This window comes from Hyperoodon ampullatus (assembly GCF_949752795.1).
Source record: "Hyperoodon ampullatus genome assembly, chromosome: 7".
Classification (NCBI taxonomy): Eukaryota; Metazoa; Chordata; class Mammalia; order Artiodactyla; family Ziphiidae; genus Hyperoodon; species Hyperoodon ampullatus.
This window is the reverse complement of record NC_136920.1, coordinates 40,518,617-40,543,142: the sequence shown is the minus strand read 5'-3', so window position 1 is coordinate 40,543,142 and position 24,526 is coordinate 40,518,617. Positions and strand designations below refer to the sequence as shown.

The 24,526-nt window shown below is 41.7% G+C and overlaps 1 protein-coding gene across 1 annotated transcript in view; it reads left to right on the top strand.

Moving 5' to 3' along the window:
* The window catches only part of HEPHL1 (hephaestin like 1), a gene marked incomplete at both ends in the record, with an annotated part of 74,299 nt that overhangs the window by 36,905 nt on the left and 12,868 nt on the right, over nucleotides 1–24,526 (top strand). The window contains 6 exons of the mRNA XM_079707786.1: nucleotides 520–731; nucleotides 4,137–4,287; nucleotides 12,798–13,010; nucleotides 15,906–16,119; nucleotides 20,258–20,397; nucleotides 22,823–22,963. Of these exons, the coding sequence (XP_079563912.1) occupies nucleotides 520–731; nucleotides 4,137–4,287; nucleotides 12,798–13,010; nucleotides 15,906–16,119; nucleotides 20,258–20,397; nucleotides 22,823–22,963 (1,071 nt within the window). The remainder of the gene's footprint in view (nucleotides 1–519; nucleotides 732–4,136; nucleotides 4,288–12,797; nucleotides 13,011–15,905; nucleotides 16,120–20,257; nucleotides 20,398–22,822; nucleotides 22,964–24,526) is intronic.

Below are 24,526 nucleotides of genomic sequence, written 5' to 3'. Positions count from 1 at the left end.
TCCCAGATCTGCCATTTATCAGCTTTGTTACCTTGGGCCTTCACTTACCTCCTGTAACTTGTAGTTATTTGGGTTATTCCTAGTTCAACCTTCTAGATTTCAAACTCTTTAAAGATAAGTCTCTTGTTTAACTTATTGGGGTATCCTCTGCAAGGCCAAGTATAATATATTCCACATAGAAGGTACTCAATGATATTTTATGAATTTACATTTATATATTAATATATAAATGGGCAATTATTGCTCTTCTAACATTTGCTAAACCTGGTAGTTGAGTAAGAAGTAGTATCTGTGTAGATATTAAATGTAATCTGTGAAGAAGATAATCCTTTGATATAAGCTTCTATCTCATGAAACAGCAGATTGTGGCAGTGGCCTCTCTGGTAGGATACAGTGAAAATAACTGTCCTTCCACAAAGTACATCATCAGAGAGAGACATACCAGGGCTGGAAGACCCAGTGTGACAAGTTAGTGTTCTTGGCTGTTGCTTTGAATAACTGTTTCATTTATCTCCTCAGGATTTCTGAAACCAGGGGCACACGTTAAGCCAGGTGAAACTTTCACATACAGGTGGACGGTGCCTGAAAGCATAAGCCCAACAGCTGATGATCCCCCCTGTCTGACCTATCTTTACTTCTCAGCTGTTGAGCCAATCAAGGACACCAACTCTGGCCTTGTAGGGCCTTTGCTAGTCTGTAAAAAGGGCATTCTCAATGCTGATGGGACACAGGTAGGCCATCAAAGGTCACCAAGTTCTTCTCAGGGTTGTATGTGAGAGAGATCAGTAATACGGCTAGAGAGTAAATATTAATAGTCAGTTACAAAAAGTGATTTTTCCTCATTGCTCTTGAAATTGACTTCTACGAAATGAGGATTTTATTTTATTTTGTTTTTCCTAAATTTAACCTCTGAATTTTAATTTAAGGTAATTTTGATGTAATTAAAATTTTAATTTTCAGATCTTAAATATAAATTTAAGATCTGAAAGTTACATATGCCCACTTAGAAAACCAGGATTTCTGCTTGTTGTGGCTGGAATTTGGTGGGTCTCTTTCCCTGTGTATTGCTTTGATTCTAGAAGCTTCAGAGATCTATATGAAATGCAAATTGGGATCTTTTGGGGGGGCAAGTTTTCTCAAACTTGGCCACACATTGGAATCACCTGGGGACCTTTTAAACATCCTTTATTCAGGTGTTCCAGATCAATTAAATCAGAATCTCCAGGTGACTCCAATGTGCAGCCAAGTTTGAGAACCCCTGTAGCTCACCACTATAATCTGGAAATTAGTCACTATGACCAAAGGAACAAGAAAGCAAGTAGACTGTTTCTTGCAAGTCCCAACTTAGAAATTTCAATTAAGTCAAACTGATTAGTGTGGCAAAGCATAGCATTTCAAGCTTTGTCTGCATGATATTAAACACATTGATGGAAAAAGGAAAAGCCAGCCATTTAACCATTTTAAATTACTTTACCAAGCAGAAATAGCAAGCTATTTATTTAAATTGTATATTTTGTAATATTTGGCATTAATCCTAGTTCTGTAGAGAAAAGGAACCATTAGGATGTGTATAAAGATAGAAAGAAAACTATTATAAGGAGTTGGCTCACATGACTATGGAGGATGACAAGTTTCAAGATCTGCAGGGTGAGTCAGAGAAAGAGACCCAGGAGACCCAAAAGGCCAGCAGGCTCAAGACCCAGGAGGAGCCTGTGTTTGAGTTTGAGTCCAAAGGCAGGAAAAAGCTGTTGTTCCAGTTCAAAGGCAGGAGGAATCCCCATTTACTTGTGAGAGGGTCAGACTTTTTGTTGTTCTGCTAAGGCCTTCAACTGATTGGATGAGGCCCACCCACATTAAGGAGGGCAATCTGCTTTACTCAGTCTACTGAATTAAATGTTAATCTCATCCAAGCACGTCCTCATGGAAACAGAATAAGGTTTGACCAAATATCTGGGCACCCTATAGCCCAGTCAAGTTGGCACATAAAATTAATCATTACACAGGGTCCTATCACCTACCTTCTAACCTTCTCCTGAGCTAATATCCCACTTTTATAGACCCAGTTACATTCCAAATAACTCTCAGATGATGAGGTTCTTCAACTGAACTCCTTTCAATGGTTCCTTCTCATCTTGTGGACAATTGAAATCACAGTTAATAACAGTTAACATTGAGTACTTAGTATTTGCCAGATGTTGTGTTGAGTGTTTTACCTATAGTATCTAATTTACCTTCCAAAAAAACATGAAATAGGGACTACTCATACTCAGTTTGCAAATGAGGGAATTAGGACTTAGAGAAGACAAGTCATTTGTCCCAGTTTTCACAGCATGTAAGCAGAATGGCACTAGAGCCCAGGATCTTTTAAAATATGTTTGACCCCTTGTCCACCCCCCCAATTTTTTATATTGTAGTTTGAAAAATTTTAAGCCTATATTGTTTCTTTCCATAGCCAATGATCTTAAATTATTGCTTTCTAAAACACCATGTGATAAAAGCAGTAAGTGTACATAAGGTATAGTAAGAACATAAAGCAAAGAATACCCTTATCTTCAATGAAGAGTTAAAGCTTCACAGGGGTGGGACAGCTAAGCTGACCCTTGAAGTTGGATTACAGTGGGAGACCATCAAAGTTGAGGGGGTACACGCATAAAGGACAGGCTTGCTGAACCTAGCAAGTTCAGATTGCTGCAAGGATCTTGGCCTTACTTCAGTCCAAGTGCCAGGAGGGAAGGGCTGAGAGATGAGGCTGAACAGGTAGGCAGGGACTGATCACTGTTGAGTTTAGATTGTATTCACCAGATTAAGTAGAGAGATATGATCAGCTGGCACTGCTGAGGATCCCTCCAGAGCAGGCAGCAGGCTGAAGGGTAGATTGGAAGGGAGCATATTAGAGAAGGGAAGATGGTTGAGGGACAGAAAATACAGTTACCTCTCTGGTTCAGCTTTAAAGAAAAGTAGATTTCAGCAGTTCAGCATGCTGTTTGGTCAGACATGCTCAAAAAAGATGGATTAGGAATATACACAGTGGGAAGTAACCCCTGAATATCAACTCAAATTAACATAACATAGCAAAGTCCATGGGTTACATGAATTCATTATTTCACTCAAAAACACCTATTGAGTGCCTACTTGTCCAGTCGTTTTTGGTTGTTTTTTTTTTTTTTTTTTTTTTTTGCGGTAGGCGGGCCTCTCACTGCTGTGGCCTCTCCCGTTGCGGAGCACAGGCTCCGGATGCGCAGGCTCAGCGGCCATGGCTCACGGGCCTAGCCGCTCCACGGCATGTGGGATCTTCCCAGACCGGGGCACGAACCCGTGTCCCCTGCATCGGCAGGCGGACTCTCAACCACTGCGCCACCAGGGAAGCCCAGTCCAGTCGTTTTTGTGGGAGCTGGGGATCCAGAGAGGGACCCAAAACTTCCCTACTCTCACAAAGCCTACATTGCAGCGGGGCAACATCAAAAAATATAAGTGCATAAATAAATATAATTTCAGGTGGAGATAAGTGCTATGAAGAAAAGTAAAGTGTGGTAAAGTAGAGTGAGTTTGCAGGCAGGATGGAAGATGAGTGACTGTTTTGTATAAGGTGGTCGGGGAAGGGCACTCTGAGGAGGTGATGTTGGTGTAGGGAATGGAACAGAATAAAGGAGTGAGCCAGGCAAGACCTAGGAGAACCTCCTAGACAATAGGAACAGCACACACAAAGGCCCTGAGGCAGGAATGAAGTTGGTGTGTTCACAGAAGAGCAAAAGGCCAGGGTAGCTGGAATAAGTTAGGGGGTGAATACACAGAGATGAGGCCAGAGAGAGAGGCCGAGGCCAGGACTTAGAGTCTAGGGTAAGGAAAATAAGACAGTGATGACCAGCCTGAAAATAGGAGTACCACAGGGAAGGAAAGCTTCTAGCAACGACTTATTTCCTCTGAGGAGGTCATATGGACAGGGAGAAGGATATAATGAGGAAGATGAATTTGTTGGGTGTAGAATGAATTTATCAGAATCCTGATTTACAAAATGACCTAGTAAATCTATGGCTGACATTGACCCTAATTTACTTTGTGTTAATTTTGAAAGTGAAATAGAGCTAAGAAGTCCTCCAAGCTGTACTTTAATACATTCATTTCTTTCTTCTATGTAGAAAGGAATAGACAAGGAATTTTACCTATTATTCACAGTCTTTGATGAGAATCTGAGCAGGTATCTTGATGAAAATATTCAGAAGTTTACCTGGCGTCCCTTCAGTGTTGACAAGGAGGACAAAGAGTTTGTAAAGTCCAACCGAATGCATGGTACGAAAAATGTTGTTCCCTCCTGTAAAGGAAAGGCATAATTGCATTTGAAGTGAAAATGTTTGGAATGCTTTAACTATCTTAAGTTTGGTTTCTTGGGTATTGTTCTTGGTCATGAGTAAAATATTTCGTGGCTTCAGACGCACAAGGTATGGTGAAACCTCCCTATCTTGAGAGATGTGAAACTTAATTAATACTTCTAAAGCACTTTATCAGCCTTAGATAAAGCAATACAAAATTTGAACTAGCAAAGATCACAGTACATCATAAATGTAGAAATTACTGACAAAATGCCCTCCCTTGGGTTTGCAATAATGTCATTAAGTCTGATAATGCAGCTGATAATTGGAGATAATTATTATCCAGCAAGGCATCTCTTATCAAGTTGTATGTATAACTATCTAAAGTGTTAATTTGTAAAACATTAGCCATTCCCATCCAAGACATTCATGTAGGAGAAATTAGTTAATTATCCTTCTCTGTCTCTTTTATATCAGTTGTTAACAATAGCAAACCCACATTGTAATTGGTGTGAGTAACATGGGATTCTTGTTAGTCTTGGAGAGATTACCCAAGGTGGCAGAGTAATGCACAAGAGTCCAAACTCAAATGGCCACCAGAGTGTGGAGTCAACAAAAATGCCTAGAGGGAAGGGATCAAGATGGTGGAGTAGGAGAATGTGGAACTCATCTCCTCCCACAAACACATCAAAAACACATCTACAGGATACAGAGGAAGATGGCAGAAGAGTAAGACGTGGAGAGCACCTTCCTCCCCACAGATACATCAGAAATACATGTACATGTGGAACAGCTCCTACAGAACATCTACTGAACGCTGGCAGAAGACCTCAGACCTCCCCAAAGGCAAGAAACTCCCCACGTACCTGGGTAGGGCAAAAGAAAAAAGAAAAAACAGAGACAAAAGAATAGAGACGGGATCTGCACCAGTGGGAGGGAGCCGTGAAGGAGGAAAGGTTTCCACACACTAGGAAGCGCCCCCCCCCCGGGCGGAGACTGCGGGTGGCGGAGGAGGGAAGCTTCGGAGCCACGGAGGAGAGCGCAGCAACAGGGGTGTGGAGGGCAAAGCGGAGAGATTCCCGCACAGAGGATCGGTGCCGACCGGCACTTACCAGCCGGAGACGCTTGTCTGCTCACCCGCCGTGACGGGCGGGGCTGGGAGCTGAGGCTCCGGCTTCAGAGGTCGGATCCCAGGGAGAGTACTGGGGTTGGCTGCGTGAACACAGCCTGAAGGGGTTAGTGCGCCACGGCTGGCCGGGAGGGAGTCCGGGAAAAAGTCTGGAGCTGCCGAAGACACAAGAGAATTTTTCTTCCCTCTTTGTTTCCTGGTGCGCGAGGAGAGGGGATTAAGAGCGCTGCTTTAAGGAGCTCCAGAGACAGGCGCGAGCCGCGGCTAAAAGCGCAGACCCCAGAGACGGGCGTGGGACGCTGGGGCTACTGCTGCCGCCACCAAGAAGCCTGTGTGCAAGCACAGGTCACTATCCACACCTCCCTTCCGGGAGCCTGTGCAGCCCGTCACTGCCAGGGTCCCGTGATCCAGGGACAACTTCCCCGGGAGAACAAGGACGGCGCGCCGTAGGCTGGTGCAATGTCACGCTGGTCTCTGCCACGCCAGGCTTGCCCCACACTCCATCGCCCTCTGTCCCCCTGGCCTGAGCGAGCCAGAGCCCCCGAATCAGCTGCTCCTTTAACCCCGTCCTGTCTGAGCAAAGAACAGACACCCTCAGGCGACCTACACGCAGAGGCAGGTCCCAATCCAAAGCTGAATCCCGGGAGCTGTGCGAACAAAGAAGAGAAAGGGAAATCTCTCCCAGCAGCCTCAGGATCAGCGGATTAAATCTCCACAATCAACTTGATGTACCCTGCATCTGTAGAATACATGAATAGACAACAAAACATCCCAAATGAGGAGGTGGACTTTAGGAGCAACGATATATATATATATATTTTTTTCCTTTTTCTTCTTCTGTGAGTGTGTTTGTGTATGTTTCTGTGTGTGATTTTGTCTGTATAGCTTTGCTTTTACCATTTCTCTTAGGGTCCTGTTTGTCCATCTTTGTTTTTTTTAGTATAGTTTTTAGCACTGGTTATCATTGGTGGACTTGTTTTTTGGTTTGGTTGCTCTCTTCTTTCTTTCTTTTTTAAAATTACTTTAAAAATTATTTTTAATAATTATTTTTTATTTTAGTAACTATTTTGTTTTATTTTATTTTCTTCTTCCTTTCTTTCTTTTTTTCCTCCCTTTTATTCTGAGCTGTGTGGAGGACAGGCTTTTGGTGCTCCAGCCAGGCGTTAGGGCTGTGCCTCTGGAGTGGGAGAGCCAAGTTCAGGACATTGGTCCACAAGAGACCTCCCAGCTCCACGTAATATCAAATGGAGAAAATCTCCCAGAAATCTCCATCTCAACGCCAAGACCCAGCTCCACTCAACAACCGGCAAGCTACAATGCTGGACACCCTATGCGAAGCAACTAACAAGACAGGAACACAACCCTACCCATTAGCAGAGAGGCTACCTAAAATCATAATAAGCCCACAGACACCCCAAAACACAGCACCAGATGTGGACCTGCCCACCAGAAAGACAAGATCCAGCCTCATCTACCAGAACACAGGCACTAGCCCCCTCCATCAGGAAGCCTACACAACCCAGTGAACCAAATTTAGCCATTGGGGGCAGACACCAAAAGCAACGGGAACTACGAACCTGCAACCTGTGAAAAGGAGACCCCAAACACAGTAAGTTAAGCAAAATGAGAAGACAGAGACAGAGCAGATGAAGGAGCAAGGTAAAAACCCACCAGACCTAACAAATAAAGAGGAAATAGGCAGTCTACCTGAAAAAAAATCAGAATAATGATAGTAAAGATGATCCAAAATCTTGGAAATATAATGGAGAAAATACAAAAAATGTTTAACAAGGAACTAGAAGAACTAAAGAGCAAACAAACAGTGATGAACAACACAATAAATGAAATTAAAAATTCTCTAGAAGGGATCAATAGCAGAATAACTGAGACAGAAGAATGAATAAGTGACCTGGAAGATAAAATAATGGAAATAACTACTGCAGAGCAGAATAAAGAAAAAAGAATGAAAAGAATTGAGAACAGTCTCAGAGACCTCTGGGACAACATTAAACACACCAACATTTGAATTACCGGAGTCCCAGAAGAAGAAGAGAAAAAGAAAGGGACTGAGAAAATATTTGAAGAGATTATAGTTGAAAACTTCCCTAATATGGGAAAGGAAATAGTTAATCAAGTCCAGGAAGCACAGAGAGTCCCATACGGGATAAATCCAAGGAGAAATACGCCAAGACACATATTAATCAAACTGTCAAAAATTAAATACAAAGAAAACATATTAAAAGCAGCAAGGGGGCTTCCCTGGTGGCGCAGTGGTTGAGAGTCCACCTGCCGATGCAGGGGACACGGGTTCGTGCCCCGGTCCGGGAAGATCCCACGTGCCGTGGAGCAGCTGGGCCTGTGAGCCATGGCCGCTGAGCCTGCGCGTCCGGAGCCTGTGCTCCACAATGAGAGAGGCCACAGTAGTGAGAAGCCCACGTACTGCACAAAAAAAAAAAAAAAAAAAAAAGCAGCAAGGGAAAAACAACAAATAACACACAAGGGAATCCCCATAAGGTTAACTGCTGATCTTTCAGCAGAAACTCTGCAAGCCAGAAGGGACTGGCAGGACATATTTAAAGTGATGAAGGAGAAAAACCTGCAACCAAGATTACTCTACCCAGCAAGGATCTCATTCAGATTTGATGGAGAAATTAAAACCTTTGCAGACAAGCAAAAGCTGAGAGAGTTCAGCACCACCAAACCAGCTTTACAACAAATGCTAAAGGATCTTCTCTAGGCAAGAAACACAAGAGAAGGAAAAGACCTACAATAACAAACCCAAACCAATTAAGAAAATGGGAATAGGAACATACATATCAATAATTACCTTAAACATAAATGGACTAAATGTTTTTTTTTGTGTGTGGTACGCGGGCCTCTCACTGTTGCAGCCTCTCCCATTGTGGAACACAGGCTCCGGACGCACAGGCCCAGTGGCCACGGCCCACGGGCCCAGCCGCTCCATGGCATGCGGGATCCTCCCAGACTGGGGCACGAACCCGCGTCCCCTGCATCGGTAGGTGGACTCCCAACCACTGCGCCACCAGGGAAGCCCTATTTTTATCTTTTTAAGGAACCTCCATACTGTTCTCCATAGCGGCTGTACCAATTTACATTTCCACCAACAGTGTAGGAGGGTTCCCTTTTCTTCACACCCTCTCCAGTATTTATTATTGGTAGATTTTTTTGATGATGGCCATTCTGACCAGTGTGATATCTCATGGTTGTTTTGTTTTGCATTTCTCTAATAATTAGTGATGTTGAGCATAGAACAAATAATTTTAAAATTTGTATGGAAACACAAAAGACCCCAAATAGCCAAGACAATCTCAAGAAAGAACAGAACAGGAGGATTCATGCTCCCTGACTTCAGACAATATACAAAGCTATAGTAATCAAAACAGTTTGATACTGGCACAAAAACAGACACATAGATCCACAGAAGAGAATAGTGAGCCCAGAAATGAACCCACGCACTTATGGTCAATTACTCTATGACAAAGGAGGCAAGAATATACAACAGAGAGAAGACAGTCTCTTCAATAAGTGGTTCTGGGAAAACTGGACAGCTACATGTAAAGGAATGAAATTAGAACATTCTATAACACCATATATGAAAATAAAATTAAGATAGATTAAAGACCTAAATGTAAGACTGGATACAATGAAACTCCTAGAGAAAAACATTCGCAGAACACTCTTTGACATAAATCCCAACAATAGTTTTTTGGATCTGCCTCCTAAATTAAAGGAAATAAAAGCAAAACTAAACAAATTGGATCTAACTAAATGTAAAAGCTTTTGCACAGCAAAGGAAACCATCAATAAAATGAAAAGACAACCTACTGAATGGGAGAAAATATTTGCAAATGATATGCCTGATAAGGGATTAATAGCCAACATATATAAACAGCTTGTACAACTCAAAATCAAAGAAACAAACAACCTGATTAAAAATGGGCAGAAGAACTGACTAGACACTTTTCCAAAGAGGAAATGCAGATGGCCAACAGGCACATGAAAAGATGTTCAACGTTGCTAGTCATCTGAGAAATGCAAATCAAAACCACAATGAGATATCACCTCACACCTGTCAGAACACCTATTATCAAAAAGAACACAAATAGCAAATGTTGGCGAGGATGTGGAGAAAAGGGAACCCTCCTACACAGTTGGTGAGTATGTAAATTGGTATAGCCACTGTGGAAAACAGTATGGAAGTGTCTCAAAAAACTAAAAATAGAACTACCATATGACCCAGCAATTCCACTCCTGGGTATATGTATATCCAAACAAACAAACAAAAAAAACCCCAAAACCACTAATTCGAAAAGATACATGCAGGACTTCCCTGGTGGTCCAGTGGTTAAAACTCCAGACTTCCAATGCAGGGGGCCCAGCTTCGATCCCTGGAAGGGTAACTAAGATCCTGCATGCCACGTCGTGTAGCCAAAAAAGAAAAAAAAAGAAAGAAAAGAAAAGATACATGCACTCCAATGTTCATAGCAACATTATTTACAATTGCCAAGATATGGAAGCAACCTAAGTGTCCATGAAGAGATGAAATGGATAAATACATGGTGTATATATATATATATATGAGGAAATAAAACTCAGCCATAAAAAGGAATGAAATTCTGCCATTTGCAACTATGTGGATGGTCCTAGAGATTATTACGCTTAGTGAAATAAGTCAGACAGAGAAATACAAATACTGTATGTTTCACTTATATGTGGAATCTAAAAAGTAAAACAAATGAATGTATATAACAAAAAAGAAACAGACTCAGACATAGAGAATAAACTAGGGGTTACCAGTGGGGAGGGGGAAGGGTGAAGGGGCAAGATAGGGCTATGGGATTAAGAGAAAATAACTACTATGAATAAAATAAATAAGCTATAAGGATATATTGTACAACACAGGGAAATATTGCCATTATTTTGTAATAACTTTAAATATAGTATAATGTATAAAAATAATGAATCACTATGTTGTACACCTAAAACTAGTATAATATTGTAAATCAAATATACTTCAATAAAATTTTTTTTCAGTGCTTAAAGCAAGCATGGCGAGATAACAGGCCTTGTCTTAGGACCAAGCATAACATCTGATTATTGGGAAACAATAAACAAATGTTTATTAAACATTATGGGAAAAATTATGGGAAACATTATGGGAAAATAATGAAATAGCCCTTTCCCTCTCTCCCAAGGAAGTCCAAAAAAAGTTCAAGGTTCCAAGTGATGCACAGCACCAGCTCAGACTCCTGTGGTCCTGGATGTTCTGTTCCAACAGAGTCCGCTCTTGAACCAATGGAAAGCATGGAATAGTGCACCTTCAATATCATCTTCTATGAAAAATTTTGTTATAACTGAATACAAAATGTAGTTCCTACCTCTCTAGTAGCCAATAGAAAAGGTAAACTCAACTATAAATTAGGAAACATAGCAATTCCTTAGTGGAGAAGCTAGGTTGCAAAAGAAATTTATCATGAGAGGCCTGTATATAGAAAACAGAAACAATCTAATGGACCATGTCAAATCCAGTCCCATTCTGGTTTGACAATTTGAAATACATTTGTATATTTTGAACATGTAGAATATGTCATTTTTCAAGCAAAATTCAAGGAAAATTATGTATTTTACTTTAAATTTCACATTAATTATAAATTAAATTTTGTCTCCAGTCTTGCTTGCATGAGTGGGAGAAAGAAAGTTGGCAACAATATCAAAGAGAAAATGCCTTATATAGCATATAATGCTTTGCATTGCTGGTATTATATAGTCTATATTCAACGCTGTTTGTTGAATGTCTGAATGCATGAATGAATGTTCCAGAAAGAGAGGGTTTTTTGGGGGGTTGGGGGGCACGCTGTTTGGCTTGCGGGGTCTTAGTTCCCTGACCCAGGCCCTCAGGCCCTTGGCAGTGAGAGCGCCGAGTCCTAACCAGTGGACCACCAGGGAATTCCCGGGAAAGAGAGGCTTTAAACTAGAGTTCCAAGGCAACAGAGGATTCTTTACCAGCCAGCCAAGGACTAAATTATTAGCATCACAATTTACAATGATATCTATTTAACATTCAACAGACAAGACTTAGTTTATTTGCAAGAGCATTATCAAAGATTTTTTTTTCAGAAAATGTGATATTCTTCTCAGCAGCCCCAGGGCTTCTTGGAATTTCTACTAATAATTCCAGATATTTGAGTAAAATTACCAAGCACCACTCATTCTGCAGATAAAGAAACAAAAAGTAATTTTATTTGACAATGAGATTGTAACAGATCATTTATATGCATGATGAATGGGCATTAGAAGGAGTGGGAGTGGGAATATCTCTCTAAGGGCCATCAAGCATGAGACATAATTAGGTGCAGTCACCCTTCAGTGCTATTCAATCACGGCATTCATCCCCCAGAGTGAGGATGTGGTTTCTCAATTCTTCTCAAGGCACTGCTCCAGGTAACCACTATTGATGGATTGAGGTTGATGTAAAAGAGAAAAACAATTTGTATTTCTGGAGATAAAAAGTGTTTTCATATCTAAGTGATCATTATTCAAAGTTCTGTCAGTTATTTTATTGGGGAATGGAAATCAAAGTTATCATAAGGCCAAATTATTTACTCAAGGGCCAACCTCTTATAACTTAGTGTCCCTTCCCCCCACCCCAAAAGCCATCTCCACTGACTAGACATGCAAATATAATGTCAATCAACTGCAATTTTTTCAAATGATACAAGATCCATGAAATCAGTGAAAAGATGTGTGATAACTTCTAGAATCAAATGCAAAGTCATTTGCAAATGAGGATCTGACAAAATTAAATGAATAACTGAGGAAAAGACACTTAACAAGGGAGATGACAGGATAAGAGCCTCAAAAGAAAATTATTTTCATATCAACACCTTTAAAAAAGACTTCGAGAAAATTAACGAAGTCTGTAAATATTTTTGCAAGGATGATACTCTTTATAATCTGTAAACCTAAAATGTGAAATGAAGGCTATCATATTATACTATCAAAAAATTTTGTCAGAAAACATTACTCCAGAAAACAACCTGGTTTATTTCTTATTGATTCTTAGAATTAATGCCCTGTGTATATATTATTAAATAGAACAGATTCACAGTTTTAGTATATTTTCATTATTCATTGTTAATTTCAGTCTCCATTTAAATTTGATTCACCACGTGACTTTTCCCCAGGACTATTTATTCTCTGATAATAAGGATCTTCTGTAAACAGTTTGAACTTGAACACCACTGCCCCTACACACACTGATAATCTTTCACTAAGATGATGTGTTTTCAGTACATCTACAAAATTATAGTGGGCTCTGCTATCTTTTTCCTTCCATTTAGCTATTAACGGCTATATGTATGGCAACCAGCCAGGACTAACCCTGTGCAAAAAGGATAGAGTTTCCTGGCATATGATTGGAATGGGCACCGACACTGACATGCATGGAGTTTATTTTCAAGGGAACACCATCCACCTACGAGGGACTCACCGCGACTCCCTGGCCCTGTTTCCCCATGTCTCCACAACAGCATTCATGCAGCCGGACCATGCAGGTAAATTTGGCAGTGCCAGCTCAGGTGATCAAATTCCTATCTTCAGGCATATACTCTTTTTTCTTTTTTAACATCTTTATTGGATTATAATTTCTTTACAATGGTGTGTTAGTTTCTGCTTTATAACAAAGTGAATCAGCTATACATATACATATATCCTCATATCCCCTCCCTCTTGTGTCTCCCTCCCACCCTCCCTATCCCATCCCTCTAGGTGGTCACAAAGCACCAAGATGATCTCCCTGTGCTATGTGGCTGCTTCCCACTAGCTATCTATTTTACATGTGGTAATGTATATATAAGTCCATACCACTCTCTTACTTTGTCCCAGCTTACCCTTCCCCCGCCCCGTGTCCTCAAGTCCATTCTCTACATCTGCATCTTTATTCCTGTCCCAGGCATATACTCTTAGGGCCCTCCCCCAGAAGAAATTGTTTGAATTAGGGCACTTCTGGGTGTACAGAAAGAGGTATAGTCCTGATTAGAATCTGAGAATCCTGACTATTTTATTTCAAATATATAGTGTAAAGGACAAAGGAAAGGCATCTAAAATAACATCCACAAAGCAGAAGTGGGAGTACTCCAAATGACCTTGCCTCACAAATCCTAGAAGAATGCTCTTGATTTATATCCATGAACAATTCAGGCCAAGAAAGAGGAATTTCTGTTGTTGTTGTTCTCTTTAAGCACAAACATCATTTTAGTTACTACTCTGAAGCATCTACCAGGCATGAGCAGCCCAGTGGTTGCTTCCAGGTTATGGACACAAACTTGTCTTGTCTGCCTTCTTTAGAGACTGATGGTGGTCTCTTGATGAGTCCCAAATGGTGACTTCCCTATTTTCATTCTCTTGGGCACCCAGAAAGCAAGCTGCATTGGGTCTTAAGTTCATGGAGAGCCCATTGAAATACCAGTACCTGTCCCTTCTCTTAGAGATTCCCAAGCTAATTAGATAGCGGGGGCATTTTAATAAAAGATATAGAGCAACATATGGCAGCATATGCTGTCTCATGAAAAATAAGAATAGCAAGTGCTACGGGTGTTCAACACGTTTCTCGAACCCAACTTTTTCATTAGTCTTAAGAAGAAATCAATATTCTACCCACGATGAGTACTTGCCAGCTCTGTCTCCTTTATGAATGGGTATTTACTTCTTTACTCCACACTAGAACTGCAGTTTAGATGCCTCTCCATGTCACTGGTTAAGCACTTGAGGTTTGAGCTTCAAAACTTTTGCCTAAGAACTGTCTCAGAGTAGGAGCTCCATAATCCTTGCCTTGTAAACTTCTAGTATTCAACATTTCTATATTAATAAAATTGATCAATTATGAATCATCCCAAGGGATGCCTTGGGAACAATGATCTTTTTTTAATGCACTCTTCAAGACCAAAGAGGGAAGAGGAGGAAAACAGCCAAATAGGTTTAACCCATAGAAAGAGGCATTCAAAACTAGAGATGGCTGGAATAATTTTAGGGCTTTGGCTACTTACTCATGTGCCCTACAGGCTTCTAAAGAGCTACATGACGATGTTTTCCAGTTTATATTTGGTGGTGAGTATAAATCGGTTATTGCTGAAAAGCTTAGTTATTTCACCAATTCCTGTCCCATATCTCTAAGCCAAAAGGAGCGCCCAAAACATGGGTAGAGGAGCTTGTCAGTTGCAAGTCAAACGTTTTCTCTTTGAATCTTTTTTTTTTAAACCACTTTACTGATGTATGACTGATAAACAAAAAGCTGTATATTTAGTATATGTAAATGGATGAGTTTGGAGAGAAGTATGCATCTGTGAAAACATCACCACAATCGAGGCCTTAAGCTCCTCTTTGTTCTTAGAGAAGATAATTCCTCATCTGTTGAAGGAATGATGTACACATAAATAATGAGCTGCCTGGAGACCCACATAGGCAGAGGAAGCTCTCGCCATGTCTGTCTTCTGAGGTGTCTTCTCTCTGGTTTTATAGGGACCCTTCCTCATGACGGTCACCACGGGGTGTTAGGGTACCCCATGAATCAATGGTTTGGGCTCATCCTGAAGGGGTAACTTGGTAGTATTTAGACATGTGTAGCATGATAGAAGCTATCTCTGTGCTTTGTAGGTAGTTAACAAGACCCGCACTCTCACTCACCTCTGAGAACAGAGTCTACTAGAGGAAGGGAAGATTTATTGATCCAGTAATTTCACTGAAAGTTGATACTTTCCAATAATTTGGTTTTATATGATTTTATGGTGAATTCAGTTAAGATATGTATACCTGATGCCAAGGCATCTAGAAAATTCAGCTTAAAAATTATATTGTTCTCAGTCAGACATGATTGTTGGTTTTTCTTTTCATCTGGCATAATGTAGACTTACCATTGGAAACAAGACCATCCTCTGCTCAAGGGCTTAATGAAGAAATACATTTGGCTTTAATAATAATACCTTACTTGTGTATTGCACTTTATAGCTTATGAACACCTTTAGAGCAAAAGTCATGACTTCAGAAACGTGACCTAATTTGAACTTTGTCTAGAATATTCATCTTACGGGTAATGAGTTCCTTTTAAACTGGTTGGGATGAAGATAATCATCACCTATCAGTGATTTTGTAGGACTGACCATCTTCTAATAGGTGTGTACAATAGGGAAGACCCAGAGAAATCATCTGTTGGCAACAACTTTGCAAGTTTTATTTGTCCATGACAAATGAATTTCAGATGGTATTTTTCCCTATAAGTAAATATATTCAGAGTAACTTATTCCCCTTGGTGTCTGATTTTTAAATACTATATAAAGGTGATATTTTAAAAATCCACCTTATCGGTTATTTTGAAATAAATTACATAGGTTTGCTAGCAAACCAAAATCAAACTCTCGAGCATCGCACACAACGCCAAGCTATTTCTCTTCCAGGCATCTTCAGGGTGTTTTGCTCCACCCTGTACCACTTCACGAGAGGCATGAATCAAATATATGAGGTCAGCAGCTGCGGCAACAAGGACCCTTCTGAACAGCCGTACAGGATGATAAGAACATTTTACATCGCCGCTGAAGAGGTAGAATGGGATTATGCCCCTAACAAAAACTGGGAGTTCGAAAAGCAGCACTCGGACGGAGGATGGGAAAGGTACCACAGGCGAAGCCACCGCAAAGTCTTTTGAGTGGGGTCGCACATGCTCCGTGGACGTTTGTCAAACGTGGAAACTAAAAATGCCCTGGTTTTGTCTGCCCAGTTCTGGCAGACAAGAGATTTTACTCAGGGGCATGAAAGCTTAGGGAAGCTGCCCTCTCCGTCCTGGGAAGGGGTCTGAAGTCATTTTAAGGGCACTCCCGCGGCGGGCTCGGTCCACAACCTCTGGCTAGTTTCAAGGGTGGCTGTCGGACCAGCAAATGTGGCTTTGAGTGAGCGTCTGGACTGAAAGGGTTTAGGCAAAGAGGCCCATCTCACAGTGATCCTGGGAGGACAAAAGGATGCAGAGGGAGGCAGACATGGTGCGTAGATCTGGGGTGAGAGGATGGGCAGCTGTAGATTGAGGACCACAGGGGCCGTTGGCCGAGCACTGACCGTGGGGGACAACCAGGGAGCACGTGGGAGGCATTGGCAGAGATCCCCGAGTTGGGACAGGAAAAGCAGGTCTCTTTGGATGACCTGGTACCCAGAAAGTCCTCCAGATTGACCCTCCTGGGCAGCGCTGTCGGCCAATGCTAAGCACCAATGAATGAGCGGAGGCAATGAGATGCTGGGGTAACACCCAGGCATTGGTATTTTTAAAAGCTCCCCAAATAATTCGAATATCAGATTCTAGATTAAGAACCACAGCACAGGGCTTCCCTGGTGGCGCAGTGGTTGGGAATCCAGCTGCCAGTGCAGTGGACATGGGTTCGAGCCCTGGTCCGGGAAGATCCCACATGCCGCGGAGCAACTAAGCCCGTGCGCCACAACTACTGAGCCTGCGCTCTAGAGCTTGCAAGCCACCACTACTGAAGCCCGTGCTCCTAGAGCCCATGCTCTGCAACAAGAGAAGCCACCGCACCGCAACAAAGAGTAGCCCCCGCTCACCACAACTAGCGAAGGCCCGCGCGCAGCAACGAAGACCCAATGCAGCCAAAAATTTTAAAAATAAATAAATAAAATAAATAAAATTTAAAAAAGAAAACGGGCGTATCATGCCAGACACCCAAGGGTTAAAGGGCATAGCCCAAGACCCCTTCCCTCACCTGGCTGCAAGCCCCCTGCTGGCTGATGAGCACTGGTCTCTACTGCCCTAAGCCCACCAGGGCCGCCGGGTAGAGCCAAGGAGGAAAGGAATAGAAGCATCTCAGGCACAGACCTGCAGACCTTTCCCCCAAAGTTAACACCCTCTGCTTGGGTATCACTGTCCCATATACGGACGAGGAGACTCGGCCCAGTTAAGTGGTCCAGCTAGTCACTGGCAGAGTTGGAGTTGAACATAGACCTTTTGAAGGACAAATCCTGTTCTCAACACAAGCTGACTTTCACACCCTTGTTCCTCTTTGATATTTATTATCACACTTCCCTTGCCCTCCCCTCCCCAGCCCTCGTACTAATCCTCTGTGGTTATGCCCCCCCACCAACTCTCCCACACCCAGCTGTTCCGAATATTAACCTGTTTTGTTTCTTTTCTTACTTGGCCTGTTTTGAGGGTTCAGGTTAATGCAAGGAATGTAATGGTGCCACCTTATGGACAAATGAAGAAACACAATGACTCTCCATTTTTAAAAGATTTGCCTCAAGGACAGGACGGTTTAAAATTCATTCAATGATTCACCAACCCAGTTTGCTAAACCAGACACCCCTCCTGCTAAACCAGTGCTGCCAATACAAGTTAAAGACTGATACTGCAGTAGAAAATGAAATGAATATTAATTTTGCTTTTTATAAAATGATTATTTCATTAACAGGCTGCCATCACTGAAGAAATCATCATGTAATAATTTTGTCACGTGTACAATCTTAGCCCATGAGTGTGTAAGAAATTAATTTTCTTGAAACTCAGTGTAATTTCTGTTCTCAGCCCCATCCCTCTGGGCTGGCAGGAAGAGCTAGCTTTGGTCTTCTGAGATTGTCTCCCAAGCTGCATAGAGAGATAGATAGAGGGTGCTGAGTGTGTCTGCACCCTGCCCCTACCACTCTGGATTGTGCCCATAAATAAATAAAAACAAAGTGGGATGAGAGCATTTTCACCTATTAAAAATACAACAGATCTGTAGACAAAAATGCAGTACAGAATTGAAATGCCAAGTCATCCTAGTGGCAATCTGTGGCACCCCTGTAGATCAGAGCCCAGGAACGAATGCCCCTCTGCACCCCAATTGCTATGCCTCTGCTGTTTGGCCCAAGGCCATATCTATAGGACACCTCTAGTTTTCAGACTACCCCTCAGTATGTGTCTTCCCTGAGACATTTATTGTCCTGGTCAGCACAGACCCTCTGCCTCAACTTGGAACCTGGAAGTCTTTCCCTGGGGCTTCCTAAGAACATGCTGGGGAGACCTCAGTATCCCAGAAAGGCAACAAATGGGACCATTGGCACAATGCCAGGGTCTGTGCAGTGAGAAGGAATTTGAAAATAGAGAGTAGGTTGCTATAGAGAAATAAAGTTATACCTAGCACTCCTGAGCTTGTGGACTGGTATGCATGTAATTTAACTAACCTGGGATTCCAGACAAGACTCGCCAGCTACCTAGAGTCTGTCATACAGAGTGAAATAAGTCAGAAAGAGAAAAACAAATACCGTATGCAAAGGCACGTATATGGAATCTACAATAACAGTACTGATGAACCCAGTGACAGGGCAGGAATAAAGACGTGGACGTAGAAAACAGACTTAAGGACACGGGGCGGGGGGGAAAGGAAGCTGGGACGAAGTGAGAGAGTAGCATTGACATATATACACTACCATCTTCTGTGATGATCTCGCTTGGTGCTAGATAAAATATATAGCTGATCCTCATTATTTGCAGATTCCATGTTTGTGAATTTGCCTACTCGCTGAAATTTATCTGTAACCACCAGGTCAATTCTTGTGGTGCTTTTGTGGTCATTTGCCGATATGAATAAAGCAGTAAAAAATGTATGTCACTTAATGTTCACATTCCCAGCAGAAGTCAAACCAACAATGCATTCTTCTGCCTTCTTGTTTCAGCTCTCCTATGGAAACAAGTGTCCTTTTGGTCATCTATTTAGTGCCACTTTTTTTTTCTTCTTTGTGCTTTTTGTTGGTGATTTAGCTGTTTAAAATGGCTCCCCCAGCTTGGGGCTGAAGTGCTGTCTAGGGTCCCTAAGCACGGGAAGGCTGTAATGTGCCCTTATGGAGGAAATACAGATGCTAGATAAGCTTCATTCTAGCAGTTTATTCTATGAGTCACAGTACTATTGGCCATGAGTTCAGTATTTATGGATCAGCGATATATATTGCATGTCTTTAAACAGAAACACACATCAAACAAGGTTATATATTGATCTGTTGATGAAAATATTGTGACCCGAGGTTCAAAGGAACCTAACCCTGCGTTTCCCCTAGGAAAAATGATTCAGTATTTGTTAATTCAGTGTTTGGGGTGACTCTCTAGAATGTAACTACTGTGAATAACAAGAGTCAACTATATCTATATTTAGGGAATTCCCTGATAGTCCAGTGATTAGGACTCAGCACTCTCACAGTTGGGGTCCAGGTTCAATCCCTGATCAGGGAACTAAGATCCTGCAAGCCATGCAACGTGGCCAAAATATATGTATATATTTGTATGTATATGCACAATACACAACCCACAGACTTTCTTGAGCTCTTTAAAATGTTAAAGCATAACAAGGTACAGAATGATACGTATAAAATCTGGAGGAATGCAGGGTGGTAGAATGTGTGTGTATGCGCATGGGTGAGCATGTGTGTGAGGTTAGTTAGTTCCAAGAAGAGAAGTGCAACCTCAAAGGGCTCTTATGAGTCTCTAACTAAGGCTGGTCAGGGATTGAGCGCCCAGTAGGGCTTTAGAGCAATGGTTCCCAAGAGTGGACCATAGGCCAGTGCCGGACTGCCCACATCTGAGCACCCAGAGATGCCTTCAAATGCAGAATCCTGGTCTCACTCCCCGAGAGCCTGGTGCAAAAAACCAGCTCCGCACAGAGATCCTGATTGCTGCCAGATTTGGGAAGCACTGCTCCAGTGCACCCCTGAATCATGCAGAAGCACTCAAGGATTTTCCTACCCTCTAACAACTTTAATTCCTGTTGCTTCTGATTTGCAGACATGGAGATATATTTATGAACCGCACTGAAAACTGGATTGGTTCTCAGTACAAGAAAGTGGTTTACAGGGAATACACCAATGGAGAATTTGTGGAGATCAAAGCCCAACCGCCACGAGAGGAGCACTTGGCACTCCTGGGTATGGCACAGATGGCAGCCGTGCACTGCCAGCACACACACACACACACACACACACACACACACACACACACACACGTCTGGTTAGACTTCTGCCCAAGAAGGGATGGAAGGAACAGAGTAGCCTGACTGCATTCATCCAAGTATGACAACTTCCTGCTCTCCCATTATCAGGGAGTGTGCTGCATGCTCAGCTCATACAAACAGTAGCCATAAGAAGACTACCAGATGACGTGCAAACAGGAATCCATATAATCAGGGCAGTCTACCCAGTACCTGTTGCCCTGAAGTTCCTTTGCCACCCCTCTGCTGAGCCAGGAAATTTTCATCTGAAACAAGTTGATGCCTCAGAACAGCGGGCAGAGTGTTTGCATAACTTCACCAAGGTTCTCAATCATCCATGCACGGTGCCTTACCAACACACCATGAAAATCATTCTGACAAAAGAGGAACCCCTTACTTAAGAGGGGTGCTTGGGTGAGTGGCCTAGATTCAGTTCCAGGGGCCCTAACTCCTGGCCTTCTCAGAACCGACTCTGCCTGTCTGATGCCCCGGGCTGCCTGACCTGGAGATCAGATAAGCTCTTCCTGCTAACCTTCCCCACTTTTCTTCACCTGAACATCACCAAACCTGACTCCATTATGAAGATGCAATCTTAAAGCAGAGGGCTAATCTAGATGACTTTTAGAAATCCGTCTCCATTTTTAAAAGTACAAGGCAACTTATATAAATAGTAAGGCTGTAAGGTGTTTTATTATTAAAATAAGGCACCACGAGATTACGAGATTCATAAATTATTAAACAGCCCATCCATCTTCACCATCTATTAACATCAGCTCCCAAGCTTGTTTGTCATACCAAATGAGTAATCTCCCATGGGAACATTCCTTCTTTTGAGCCCTGTGTGTGGACAGATCTCTGAAGAAAGGGTGCCGATCTTGCAGAGGGGGCTGGGCCACCACCCCCCCCAAAGAGCCCCGGTTTGGTTGGCTCAGTAAAATGACACAAACCAGTGACTTCATCAGAGGCAAGCCCAGCAGCACTTCAGCCAGTGGAGCGGGAGGCCCATCTATTCATTTTCTGCAGCTCAGGAAGAGGTCTGCACTCCTGAAGCTGCAAAGGGCACAGGACAGGCCCACCTCTGGTCATTACTGTTCCCTGTGACCCACCAGGCGGTAAATCAGAAAGCATCTGCTCCCTCTCACCAATACAGCAAGGCATGTGCAATTTACGTGGTAATGTATACATAAATAGTGATTTTAATACATGTATGCACATGCCCCATCTGTAACTCTACCCCAAACTACTGTTTAAAAACATGTCTAGATTTTTCTTTTCTAGCTTTATCGTGAAAAGAGTGCTTTTCAGACACTTTCTGATTCATACTAAGTATTTCTTCTGAAGATAATAATAGTCCAACAAATTTTAGATTTATTTAGGCCTTTCATCAGTACAGTTATCCTTTGGTATCCACAGGGGATTTGTTCCAGGACCTCCATGGGTACCAAAATGCTCAAGTCTCCTTTTTTTTTTTGGCAGTACGTGGGCCTCTCACTGTTGTGGCCACTCCCGTTGCAGAGCACAGGCTCCAGACACGCAGGCTCAGCAGCCATGGCTCACGGGCCCACGGGCCCAGCCGCTCCGCGGCATGTGGGATCTTCTCGGACCGGGGCATGAAACCGTGTCCCCTGAATTGGCAGGCGGACTCTCAACCACTGCGCCACCAGGGAAGCCCAGAAATCCCTTTTATACACATCATTTCATTGCATCCTCACTATTATATCCATTAACCAGATAATGAGTAGTTTTAGGCTTACCAAAGGTTACACACAGGGGGATTACAACTGAAAGTCACCATATCCTACATCATTAGTATGCATGGAATTATATTTATAAAATATACATATATTTTAATTTAAAAAATTTTAATTGACATTATATTTTCATAGTCATTTGGTTTCCAATCCCTTAATGATAACAAAACGGGCACTCGTTTCTGGAATAAAAACAAACAAACAATCAAAAAAAGTCACCATGTCCTGTGGCTATAGCTTTTCCTGGAGAGTATGTCTCAGCAATATAAAAGTTTAAGCATTTATTGAGTATTTACTGTGCTTCAATCCTTACTGTAACCCTCTGAGAAAGGTGTTATTAAACTCATGTTACAGATAAGGAAGTTGACTCAGGTCACTTAACTTACTCAAGGCCTCTCCAATAAGTAAGTGAAGGAGGCAGAATTTGAACCCAGGTTGGTGCAATTGCCAAACATGACGTGATATTTAATGCTACCAATATCTCCCTCTAGAGGAAATACACTAATAACGATGCTAACCTTCGTTTATTTTGTCGAATACTACCTACATGTAAATTACACCAATGTTGAAAAGAGCAACAACAATGCACACAGGTCTGTGTTTTGCCTTTAGGCCCAATGATTCATGCTGAGGTGGGCGACTCCATCCTGATCATATTTATGAACAAGGCCAATCGGCCCTACTCCATCTCAGCCCATGGAGTGGAGGACACGGAGAGTGGGAAGGGACTCCCAGTGCCTGTCACAAAGCCAGGTAACTTATCCCACAGATCTGCTCCATCCTGATGAGTACTGCAGACTCAACTCTTCTCTGATCTTTTCTGAACTCTGAAGGGTTTTGGAGAGCTCATTGTAATGTCAATGTGTTCCAACCATTACCCCAATATGAAATCACCATTCATCCAATGACCAAGTGCTTATGGAGTTCCTACGGCTCCATTAGGAACCTTAAAGGGTATTAAGACGTAACAGCTAACACATATTCAGTGTTAACATTGTCCCAGCTTTTACATTTAAAACAAATTTTTTTAAACTCATTTATCCTTAAAATAACCCGGGGAGGTAGACACTAACATATTTCATTTAACCTAATACCATCAATTGTAATGGCCATGATTACTTTATCTGTTACTAAAAAAAGAAAAAAAAACATGCTGCCAATTAAACTTTAACATGCCACTGATTGAAAGATACATCCTGACATCAGAAGTGCTAAATTGTGAAAAAATGTGCATCCTGTAATTGATGAAGTATGGTAGTTATGCCCATTTAACAGGTGACTGAAGCAAAGAGGAGTAAAGAACTTAACCAGGTCAGACGTTAGTAATAGTGGAACTCAGTTTGTTTGACTTCAGGACCTGAGTTCTTAACCACACATTTCTCTCAAGATGCTTGAAATGAGTTTGGAAGAAAAAAAGATGAATCATTTCAGCAAGAGTGCATATTACGCAAGATGAAATTCTAAGTGGTGAAGAATTTCAAGAATATATCTGAGAGTGTTGATAAAATTTCAGAGAAGGAAAACCGTGAAGACTGATTGTTTAATTAGGAACAATTAGGGAAGGCTTAAGAAAGGAGATAGAACTCCAACTGGCTTTTAAAAGATGCATTGGAGGGAGAGAAGAGCTCACAATTTAAGGAGCTTCCATAACATTTACACAGTTAAAGTGTGCTTGTGATAAATGTCAAGAGCCCCTGTGACCTTCAGTTATGAAATTGATAGCAACCATAGGTATAATTACAGGGGAGTTATAATACATTTTACCTCTGATGAATACATAATAACATTATAATAATGCTATATAATTGCAATAAAGGTCATATAAATTTTAAAAATTTAAATAGATATAAAGAAAAGAAAACAATCTAATGCATCACTAGAAAAAGTTAGCAAGGTATCTATTCAAGGTTGGGTTGTGGGAAGGAGAATTGTTATTGGCTACTATTCCAACTTCTGCCACTTCCTACTCCCAGTCTCAGAAGCTGCTTCAAGAAACTTCTCATGAACATCTAAACGCTATCTACAGAGAAATAGTCAATTTTGGAATATTCTTAGAATGGACCATTGTACAATCATTAAATGACACTTAAGAAAGTTTTAATAACATGGGAAATACTTGTTGAGCAAAATACAAGCATAGAAGAAAGACCAGAAGGAAATAAGCCAAAATGTTAATAATGGTTTTATCTTTGTGGTGGTATTTTAAACAGCAGAGTGATCATCTTTCCTACTTCCTCACATTTTTTATACTTTCTAGGTTTTCTATAATGGATGTGTCTTGCTTTGATGAAGAGGGAAATGGTTTAAAATGGATCA